This window comes from Thamnophis elegans, chromosome Z (assembly GCF_009769535.1).
Source record: "Thamnophis elegans isolate rThaEle1 chromosome Z, rThaEle1.pri, whole genome shotgun sequence".
In the NCBI taxonomy this organism is placed as follows: domain Eukaryota; kingdom Metazoa; phylum Chordata; class Lepidosauria; order Squamata; family Colubridae; genus Thamnophis; species Thamnophis elegans.
Window position 1 is genome coordinate 4,982,612 of NC_045558.1, and position 11,918 is coordinate 4,994,529.

At 46.6% G+C, this 11,918-nt stretch overlaps 1 protein-coding gene across 1 annotated transcript in view; it reads left to right on the forward strand.

The window, feature by feature from the left end:
- The first annotated feature begins 3,711 nt into the window (after positions 1-3,711).
- Positions 3,712-11,918, forward strand: part of LOC116520630 — an 8,709-nt gene continuing 502 nt past the window's right edge. Inside the window, 6 exon segments of the mRNA XM_032234901.1 lie at positions 3,712-4,795; positions 5,237-5,873; positions 5,875-8,551; positions 9,303-9,391; positions 10,908-10,987; positions 11,501-11,918. The exon segment at positions 11,501-11,918 is cut by the window's right edge and continues 502 nt beyond it. Of these exon segments, the coding sequence (XP_032090792.1) occupies positions 3,712-4,795; positions 5,237-5,873; positions 5,875-8,551; positions 9,303-9,391; positions 10,908-10,987; positions 11,501-11,918 (4,985 nt within the window).

Genomic DNA, 11,918 nt, shown 5'->3' on the forward strand with positions numbered 1-11,918 from the left:
TCCCAAAATTTCAAGCAGAGCAGTGCTGAAAAGGAACCACTTCACCCACAGAGCAAAACCGTACAAAGCTGACCATTGCCGGACATCATCGGGCATAAGCTGACAAGGTCTCAGGCTCAATATCTGGATGAACAACCAACAAAGCTGAGGCCATCTGAACTGGTATAGGTGGTGTCGATAGAATGCTGATGACAGGTTTCCGAAAGACGCCCTAATTAACCTATGAGCCTCGAGCCAAGTTTCAAAAGAAATCCAGTCCTTTATTAGGAACAACATCTCGGCAATATCCACATGGAATCAGATCTAACCTCAGTTTAATTAAAGCTGAACTTTACTCCCTTTTCTCCTCTCCCCTCAGTCTGTGTCATAAATCACATTCGCCAACGAGGTGCCGCAACAGGTTGTAAAATTTCTGAGCCTCACAAGCCTGCTGTAGTAATCTGAGATCCTGACTCTTGTTGAAGGTATGCGTGGAATTCTCCCTCCCCCTTTCCTCCAATGTTGACTTGATAACAGACATGGAAATGAATTACAAGTTGACAGCTGATCCATAAGGAAGGGCCTGCTACAGAGAAGTCCTATCAAGGCAACAGTGGACTAGCTATTTTTGGAAGAAAAATCTGGTCTGGTTCCATGCCAGGAGAAAGAAACTTGGAAGAAAATGGGAGGAAATGATTGGAAAGAAGTACTCCATTTATTGATGAGCAGAACCAACCACAGCATGCAGTTTCTGGGACAGCTGACAAATGGGTTTAATGAATACATGGCTTTTTATAGAGTTCTGAGATGCTCCAGGGGGGTTGTGCAATGTAGTGAGCCTTGTGCCTTTTGCTATTCTAATGGTGGTGGGTTATCCATTCCTAAGGACTTCAGGCATCTGCTGGAGGCTGTTTCCTACAGCAGGAAAATTGGGGCTATATGCTGCCTTTAAGAGCATGTTTTCCCATTTCTCCTTTGGGGGGAATATAATATTATCCCTCTTTTAATATTCCCCCAATTAATATTTCATTCTTTGGGGGTGGGGGCTTCCTACACTACATTCTTCTCTTCCGACGGGATTTTACATGCTGCAGTAGAAGCCTCGGGAAAGTCCACATTTTGGATAGAGGGGACCATTGGTATGAAAAACAAGTAAAAGAACCCATCAATGTTAGAACTAAACACCCCTCCCTCAACAGAGGAGGGGGGACACGACCAGGGGTGGGCTTCAAAAATTGCAGCAATGGGTTCGCTGCCTCGTTGCTGGGTGGGCATGGCCCAGTCGCCTCCTGCACCATGACTTCCTGCACCAAGGGGGGCGAAAACTGCTTGCCCTAGCTCCAGAGGCCCTCCGAAGGCCGTAATCAGGCCTGTTTCCGGATGTCCCGGACCTCGGATAGGCCCATTTTCCCACCTCCTGGAGCCTCTGCAGTGGCCCTGCACTTACTTGGCATGATGAATGGGCCACGTGGATACTCCTGGAAGGGGTGAGGTGGGGTGGGGCGGGGCGAGGCAGGGGTGGCGTTTGGGGGTTTCCTGAACTGGGTAGAATTCTAGCTAGAGGATTGCCCGAACCCCGTGTGAACCCCCAGCAACCCACCCCTGGATATGACACCCCCTAGCTCCAGTCCACAACATAACCCATGCAGCATTTCCAAGAAGACCCCCACAAACAATTGCACCCTGATTCATGTGCCCCTGGGGGCACAGATAAACCTCCAAGTGGCCCTTAGGAACTCCCAGGAAGAGTATTAACAACCAGAGGACTGCCAAGAAGTATAATCCTTCCATGCCTCCCTCCCCATCTTAGGATAGAATAGCATTGGCATCCACCAGTCTCAAAAGACAAGGGGCATCGTGCTCTGGGAAGAGGTTAAAGTTGGAGTGTCCCCTCCAGAACACGAGGCCCTGGTAGATTAATATGGAGGATAGGCTGTTACCCAAACAGCAGATCTCCCCCCCCTCCACGTGGCTGAAATAGTCCAATGGAACGGCAGAACCGATACGATTGGTTCCAGCTGCATCGCAGGAGTTACCGCGGTTCACTGACAAATGCGCGCTCGACAAAAGCGCACCAATGAAACCGCGGCAAGAAAACCATGAGGTCAAAATCGCACTGATGAATGAGCGCAGATGCGCGCCGACAATAGTAAGATGGGCTAAAAGGCCCAATTATGAGCCGTGGCCTATGGATCATGTTTAATATCAAACACTCTGATTAAAGCTGAGGTTTTGCACCATTAAGCAGAAAACAATTGCTGACAGTTGCTGAAGGAGCAATAAGTATTTTTACACATCTGGGAACAAGTCGACCCAGACGGGGAGTTTCCTGTTATCTTGCAAGATGTGTCCTGTTTATGTCACGCATGATCTATAAGGTGCTGACCATGTATATTTTAGGAATAGTAACAGTTGGCCATAAGAGGTTGACTCTTAGGGGACGTGGAGTATTTAGGGGTTCGCCAGGGCGACGCCCGTTGGGCCGCAGCATGGTCGGTCGTGGAATGCCTAGGCAAGGGATGATGAGCCGAGGAGGGCCACCCGGACATCCAGTTCGTGGATGGGGATCGCAGCCGGCTCAGGGTCCAGGAGGAAGAGGTTTTAACTCTCAAGTAAATGCAGGAGTAGAGAGCATTGGATTGGCAGGAGCTGGGTGGTCAGATTGACGGGGACCTGGCTTGGAGCAGACTCCCCCCGAGCCAATGGTTACTCTGAATATTGGGGGTTATATGCTTAAACTCTGCCTCTAGAGATGATGACGTAATTTGCACTATAAAGGTATGGCTGTAAGAACCCTTCGGGGTTCAAACTCTTGATGCTTGTATTGGCATGTTTGAACCTGCGCATACAATAAACTTTTCCTATATTGCATCGCTTGGCTTCATTGTCTTTTAATTCTACAACATTTTCTGGCACCCCAGATGGGACAGAGAAGCTAAGGCAATATTTTGCTGAGGGCCACTTTGCCCCGTTGGGGTGTGGGGCTGCTGCTCCTTGACTTCCAGGCGCCACGGGTCTTCTTTTACCCCGGGGGGCGGCAACAGCAGCCCGACTACACCAAGGGGGACACGCATTGTGAGTCCAAGAACCCTGCAAACTTAGGAAAGGAGCTCTGCGGTGTTTCCTGGCCAGGATCCTTGGGGAGAAGACGTCTCAGGCGAGTATCTTGATAATTGTGTTGTACCTATCTCGTTTGAAGATAGAAGAGGGGGCCTGATCACCTCCCTGGACTCGGGACGGCGTTCCTAATGAAGTCCGTATAGGTTGTGTGGGTGGTTAAACCAGCGCAGTTCCTGCAGGTGGCCATTGAGTTCCGGCTTCTGGGGCCTCAGGTTGCTGGTAGTGTGTTAGAATGGGTGGGGGTAGCAGCATACCCAGCTCACCGCTGGATTGCATGATTAAAGGATTTGATTCATATTTTAACCACGCTACATATAGGGTCCCTTACCCAAAATTGACCAAGGATAGGCTTATCTACTTGTGTCAGAACCAGTGGCCAAATATGGGGGTAGGATGGCCGAGGGGGGGAACTTTTCAAAACCAAATTATAGATGATTTAACTTCGTTAATTGCCGCAAACGAAGAACGCTATCCAAATTAGTTTCCATATATAGACCAGTGGGGAGACGCTGTGGCAGGGCAGGCTGATGAATTATTACAGTGTCAAGCTGAAATGGTTCGCCTGTGCGTGGCTAGACCGAAAGAAAAGGGGAAGTTGAGGTCAGCGTCGAGATGTGTCAAAAATGTAGCAGCTTCAGAGAAAAAGGAGTCAGAGAAGAAAAAGATTTTTGCCCAAGACGAGGAGGAACTCTTCAGACTCCCCCTCCCTATGCATCGGCACCTTTGCCACCACAGGGGGCTGCAGGCATTGTTGTGCCCCAGGCTATGGGGGTTGCTGTTGTGGACAGTGTGGGGGCAGGGGATCGTCAGGCAACAGGAGGGGTAGTGAGAAGGAAGGAGCCCAAGGATGGTGGATCAGGGGCTACAGGAATTAGAAGAGAAGGGCCAGTAACTAGACGATTGGAGGCAGAAAGGGCGAAAGCCGAGAAAGAGGAAAGTACGTTGGTAGAGGAAAAAGAAGGACTCTTTCCATTAAGAGTATCGGAACAACAGGTGGGCATTAACGCCCAGGGGGATCTTGAATACCGCCCTTGTTTTCAATATATCCCCTTTTCAACTATGGACTTATTGAATTGGCGAAAGCATTTTGGTCCATTGTCCGCGAAGCCCACGGAAATGACAGATTTGTTTCAAACCATTATGCATAGTCATAACCCCAATTGGCGAGATATACAACAGCTGTTAACTACGTTGCTAACAGCAGAGGAGAGAGAGAAATGCAAAGCAGGAATGCGAGAGGTTTTTAGAGAACGTTATCATACAGAAGCAGATAGGGCTCAGAAACTTTTGGAAGAGGCACCAGAACGGGATCCTGGATGGGATCCTAAGGTAGCAGGGGACATGGCAAAGATACAAACGTATCAGACCCTGATAGTGGCAGCTCTCAAGAAGGCAGGGAAACCCCCTGTGAACTTGTCTAAGCCCTCATTAGTTATGCAAGGAGCGGATGAGAGTCCAGAGGCATTCCTTCAAAGGTTGATTGAGGCTTATGAGTTGTATACTCAAATGGACCCGAGGGCTCCAGAGAATGTGAGGATGTTGAATGAGAGGTTTATTGCACAAAGTGCATTGGATATTCGTAAGAAATTGCAAAAGTTAGAGGGAGCGTTGGGAAAGAATACGACTGAGTTGGTAGAGGTGGCTAGAAAAGTGTATGTGAATAGGGATAAGGTTGAGAAGAAGGACAAAGATGATCGTATGCATAAGAAGACGGAGTTGTTGGCGTTGGCCTTACAGGGAGGAAGGACAGGACTGGGGCCAAATCAATGTGCCCATTGCGGATCTGAAGGTCATTGGCAGAGAGAGTGTCCAAAAAGGTTGACTCTTAGGGGACGTGGAGTATTTAGGGGTTCGCCAGGGCGATGCCCGTTGGGCCGCAGCATGGTAGGTCGTGGAATGCCTAGGCAAGGGATGATGAGCCGAGGAGGGCCACCCGGACATCCAGGTCGTGGATGGGGATCGCAGCCGGCTCAGGGTCCAGGAGGAAGAGGTTTTAACTCTCAAGTAAATGCAGGAGTAGAGAGCATTGGATTGGCAGGAGCTGGGTGGTCAGATTGACGGGGACCTGGCTTGGAGCAGACTCCCCCCGAGCCAATGGTTACTCTGAATATTGAGGGTCAACAGACTACCTTTTTAGTGGACACAGGGGCTGGACGATCAGTGATAAATAATCCAATAACTACCCCTGGTCCGTACCAAATTCAAGTACAAGGAGTGTCTGGACAAGTTGTAGGGCGTCAAGTCTTGAAACCAGTCACCTGTACTTTTAAGGGCTCCGAAATTCAACATGAGTTCCTGTATATACCCGAATGTCCTGTCCCATTGTTAGGAAGGGATTTGTTAAGTAAATTAGGAGCTACTATTTCTTTTGATGAGGGAAAGCAGTATCTTACTGTTAGTCACAGGCCTGATGAAATGTGGAGGTTGATGGTGGTTAGGACACCTGAGGAAGAATGCTTGGACATATGGAGGGAATTTGATGTACCAGGATTATGGGCTGAGGATAACCCTCCGGGGTTTGCAGCACATCACCCCCCTATTATTGTGGAATTAAAGCCCCTGGCAGCTCCTGTCCACATTGGGCAACGGCCCTATTGGAGGGAAGCCATCCTGTCTATATATGACTGTATTCTAACATACTTGGAGGCTGGAGTTTTGGTTCCTATACAATCCCCCTGGAACACTCCAATTTTGCCTATCCTTAAACCAGACGGGTCCTTCAGACCGGTGCAAGATTTGCGTGTGGTTAATGAGAGGACGGTCACAATTCACCCGTCATACTCTTCTCAGTCTCATCCCACCTAATGCTACATGGTTTTCAGTGATTGATCTAAAGGATGCCTTCTTTATTATACCTATTCATCCAGTAAGCCAGCCATTGTTTGCTTTTGAATGGGAAAATCCGTATACTGGAACAAGGAGCCAGTATACTTGGACAAGGTTACCTCAGGGGTTCAAAAATTCCCCAACTCTCTTTGGAACCGCGTTGGCCAAAGATTTGCAATATTTTATCCCCTTCCAACAAGGAGATTCGATTTTGCAATATGTGGATGATGTGTTGGTCACTGGACAGTCACGGGATGGGTGTTGGGAAAACACGAGACGTATGTTGTGTTTGTTGCTAGACTGTGGATATCGAGTGTCCAGAAGTAAGGCTCAGTTAGTCCAGCAACAAGTCCGTTATTTAGGTTATGATATAACGCCAGGACAAAGGGCACTAGGCCCAGAGAGAAAGCAGGCGCTGCTTAATCTGGCGAGGCCAACTGATAGGAGGCAATTGAGAGGCTTTCTAGGCTTGGCAGGGTTTTGTAGAATTTGGATTCCAAATTACGCACTGATGGCAGCTCCACTTTATTCGTCTACCAAGGGAAGTAAGACAGACCCCTTCCTTTGGTCAAAGGAGCAGGATCAGGCCTTTGATGCTATTAAAGAAGCTTTACTAAGAGCTCCGGCTTTGGCCCTGCCAAATCTGAGTAAGCCCTTCAATTTGTATGTGGACACACGTAAGAACGTCGCTTTGGGAGTGTTGACGCAGCAGCTTGGCCAATGGCAACAACCAGTTGCATATCTGTCAAAACAACTAGACACTGTGGCTCGAGGATGGCCGCATTGTTTGAAAGCTTTAGCAGCCATTGCAGAACTGCTGCAAGATTGTAATAAACTCACTTTTTCCTGTCCAATCGAGGTCCATACCCCACACTCTGTTCAAGCAATTCTTGATCAGAAGGGCCATTTGTGGATTAGTAACCAACGAATCATCAAATACCAGGCCATGATGATTGAAAACCCCCAAGTTCATCTAGTGGTTTCTACCTCATTAAATCCTGCTACTCTCTTGCCTACAGAAACAGAGGTGGAACATGATTGTGTACAAGTGTTGGAAACCGTTTATTCCACACGACCCGATTTAACTGACATACCTTTGCCTCAGGTGGAATATAACTGGTATACCGATGGGTCTAGTTACATACACCAGGGGATGAGAGTTGCAGGCTATGCTATTGTTGACGATGAGGAGGTAATTGAAAGCGGGCCGTTAGGAGCAGGAAAAAGTGCACAAGTGGCAGAATTGTGGGCCCTCATTCGGGCATTGGAACGGGCTGAAGGTGAACGTTTGAATGTATGGACGGATAGTAAATATGCCTTTTTGACTTTACATGCTCATGGTGCTGTATACAAGGAAAGGGGATTTAGGGATTCAGCTGGCAAGTATATACAACATAGCCATTTAATTCAAAGATTGATAGATGCTGTCCAAAAACCGAAAAAGGTGGCAGTTATGCATTGTAGAGGTCATCAACGAGGTGATGATAGAATTGTTTTAGGAAACAGGGCAGCAGATGCTGAAGCACGAGCTGCAGCATTGCGTCACGAGCCTCTACCAGACGTGTTTATCAATGTTGCCCTGGATTTGGGGGTAATACCAGTAGACATCCAACCCTCTTACTCTCTATCAGAATGTGATAAGGCAGTTAACGATTTGATGGCGGTCATCGATAAGGGCTGGTACGTTCTTCCAGATGGAAGGATCTATGTGCCTTCCTCGGTGGCATGGCAGTTGGTTCGTTCTACTCATGAAGCCACTCATATGGGGAAAACGGCTTTAGAATCTGCTCTTATGAGGGACTACTATATAGATGGGTTGGCGGGGATGGCAGTAAAAGTAGCATCTTCCTGTGAAACGTGTGCGAAAGTCAATCCTAGGCAAGGTCCTTCCCTTCCACCAGGAGCTATACCTATTGCCTATTACCCTATGGACACAGTCATGATTGATTTTAATGATATGCCACGAAGTGGATTTTATAGGGCTATGTTAGTTATTGTGGATTTATACACGGGTTGGCCAGAGGCTTTCCCTACAAGAACGAAAAAGGCGCAGGAAGTAGCAAAGGTTTTGCTTAAAGAGATCATTCCTCGATTTGGTAGTCCCTCCTTTGTTTCGTCCGACAATGGCCCAGAATTTGTCCATCACATTAATCGAGCCATTGCACAAGCTACTGGGGTAAAATGGCGATTCCATTCTTCTTTCCACCCGCAATCTGGTTCTCCCGTGGAAAGGATGAATAGGACTTTAAAAGAAAAGATAACCAAAATTTGTGCTGAAACACACTTGAAGTGGCCCGATGCTTTGCCCCTTGCATTATATGCAATTCGGAGTGCACCCAGACGACAACATAGACTCTCACCATATGAGTTGATGTTTGGTCGGCCTCCGACGTTGTTGCGGCGTAATTTGGCTGGATGGCCTGATTTGGGACATAAGGGGGGAGTGTGGGCCATGGAGATGGTGCAGGAATTAAATAAACAGGTTGAAAAGTTGAGGAATTATGTGTTGGAGCAAACCCCTCCTAGATTGGTAACTAAATGTCATTCTTTCAAGCCAGGGGACCGAGTATGGGTAAAACATTGGAAAAAGGAGCAATTAGAAGGGAGGTGGAAGGGACCTTATGAGGTAATTATGACATCTCCACTTGCTGTTAAGATTGCGGAATCCAAAACCTGGATACATTGGACCCGTGTAAAGAGGGCCGCTGACAAACAATGGACCGCACATCCCAGCGACCAACCGTTGAAGTTGAAATTGATTCGTCGATAAAGTCCAATTATATCCTTTGTTGTATTGCTATAGGTATTGTGATTCTCGCTTTCATTGTGTGCATTATTTGTATTGTGAAGTACGCCAACCCGACTATCCAACAATCAATTGATGGAACTGTGAGAGCGATTGACTGGTGGCCATTTGCTGGCGTCCCATTCGCTAATGGACAGTTGCAAACAGACAATTTAAGGGAAATCCAAGCCGACCCGGCACCCGAAGCCGATCCCGCACCTGGAGGGGAGGACAGAGAAAACGGCACAGGTTCCCTCCGGCGAATTCTCCAAAGGTCGGCGGTGGAGAACCCTTGCTAAGTCACTCCGGAAGCTGACTTTCTACGCACGGGTGAAGAATATCGGACCTGCATATTAGGCTTTGATCTTTAGCTCTTAGCATTGTTATTACTAACCATATGTGTTGGTTCTGTACTTGTAGATGTGGATGTTGCTGTTGTGCCCACTGTATTGATTGTGTTCAGCACAGTTATTGTAACATTAAGTGCGATATAGTTCTTATAGAAGACGCTTTGGCACCCTATCTAGTCACCGGAACTGGCAATCCATCCTACACGCTTAAATTAACCCCTACAGTTCTGCTTGCATTACAGGACCGGAGAAATCAGGACGTGTGCGAGCAGGATGCACGGAGGTATACAGCTCGTTTGGTCTATTGCTATGTTAGCGATATGCTTATACGGTGTTGGGAGCAAATGCAATCTTGTTGATGTGGGCAACTTAGGATTATGGAGCAACCCAGAGGATAGACCTCATATTGTACGATCTTATAATGTCGGATCTAGGGAAGAGGAGGGGACAACTCCCATTGTATTTTCTCCAAATTGTTGGAATGGAGTTCTACCTCACCCTTGCAGACTCCCTGACCTGTTTGATAAGATTGCTAAAATCACCTGTCAGTCTCGAGGTTTTTCCAACCCAGAGGTATGCTCATATGTGGGATATCTAATGCGTAAGGGGATGTGTACAAAAGCCCGACAAAAGGGGGGAGAACCACCTTTAATTTTGGATTGTGGAGCTCCCCATTATTGGGGTTGGATTCGTATAACTTCCCCTTCACAATTAAAATCCGGATGGCAAGGGGCCTGTATGGTACAAATGCGTCCAATTGAGTTCGGAGTAACTATAAGAGGAAAACCTAAGAGACGCAGAGATAAGAGAGAAGTGGGCCTTTATCAAAATAGACCACCCCTAAGCACCATTTGTATCAAGGGAAGAGGATTTCAAAAAGGGGAATTCCAATATTGGAGAACCACACACAAGGGATGCGATTTTACAATAGAAGTGATGTCAAGACAAACTAAGAAAGGGTTAGCCTGGTCATGTGAAAACAAAAATGATGAGTGGAGAAAAGGGATTTACGAGTTATGTAAAAATGCAACTAAAAGAGATTTGTATAATGGGGACCCGAGGTGTCTTTGGATCCATAGAACCTTATGGTCTAGCTGCTGTAGAACAGCAGGAGAAAGCCCGGAAAGTATATTATTTTCTTGCAATAATAGTAAAAGCCAAAACGTACCATTGGGATGGAGTGGGTTATGTCAAGTATTGTGGGAACCCACCAGGGACATCAAACCTTATTGGAACAATGATAGCCCCGCCCGAACCAAAAGGGTACCGACTGTGGTAACCAAAAGTGAGTCAGAGGATTGTGCACCCTGCATTACTAAAGCTAAAATAGGGACACGGACGGTTAATACTTTGGTGTATCATACGCAGTTGCCCCAGGGGTGTCAGTCTACTAAAATGAATTGCCTTCATAACAAGACTATGTATAGTTTGTGCACCCTGCACGGAAAGACTGTATGTTATAATCCCAACACTCCAGTTCGCCTCAATGTAACTCTATGGACAGGTTTGCCTAAGGTGGGTGCAACAAATAAACCAGAAGGAGAGGGCAAGCTGTACTTCCTTAATTATACTGTACAATTGCAACAGGGCAAACAACCCCTGATTTTGTGGTTTGATGCATGCACCGCCACTAAGAGAGGCTGGAGCGTGTCTTGTGGAGATCAGTCTTGGGTCGATGCTTACAAAAATAATCATAAATATCTATGTGAAAAATCAAATAGTTGGGAACATGGTAATCCTAACCAATGGTTACCTTGTGCAGGCACTGTGCAATGTACTGGATGGCAGTGTGTTTGTGACTATACAGGAGGCGGTTATAAGGGATGTGCCTATATAACCTCCTTCAGGAGAGGTGGAGGGAATATGATACGAATGGAAGTATCTCGTAACATCCCATCCATAGTGACATATGGCTTTGGAATTGATGGTAAAGGATTAGACCCAAAGACATACTTAACCATTAAGGTCGAGAAGGTTAGAGATGGAGAAGTAAAATCTCTCGGATGGTCTGTATATGATAACCTACAAAAATTAGAAGACCCACTACCAATAAGCACTAAGGCAAACAATTTATTCATAGAAATGGCTGAGCAGGTAGCTAAAACTTTGACTGTTAAAAATTGCTTTGTTTGTGGAGGAACTAACATGGGAGAGCAGTGGCCATGGGAAGCCATGGAAGCTGATCCAGTAATATATAATAATCTCTCCTATACTGGTAATATCACAGCCAGGAAAGATTTTACTGGGATTGTGTGGACCTTGTCCACTAATCTGGTAGGAAGAAATTGCTTTGTAAGGAATGGATCAGTTCATGTTGGAGATTTGATTTGTCTGGGATCATGGAATCCTGACTATAATATCTGGTCTTCACCAGCTAACATTACTCAGCCCCCACGTTTTGATATGACCTATTTGAGTTACTTGGATTCTTCCTCTATAGACGACCTATGGAAAGCTCCAGAAGCTATGTACTGGATTTGTGGAAAGCTAGCCTATGAAACTTTGCCTAGAGATTGGTCCGGATCATGTATTTTAGGATGGATTAAACCTTCATTCTTCTTATTACCCATGAAAGCCCGCCAAGTGTTGGGGATCCCACTGTATGAGAAGGTCGGCCTCCAGACTAGAAGGAAACGGGAACTTGATACAGTCTTTACCAATTTCCTTTGTAAGGATTGGGCCGCCTTTGAAGATAGCGATGTTTGGAGTTCGGAGAGAATTGTATGTACCTATGGCAGGGCTACGTGGGCAGAAGATGGATCTTACGGGTATCGCACACCCATTTATATGTTGAATAGAATTATTCGCCTTCAAGCAGTATTGGATTTAGCGGGCCAACGTATTGATAAGGCCCTTAA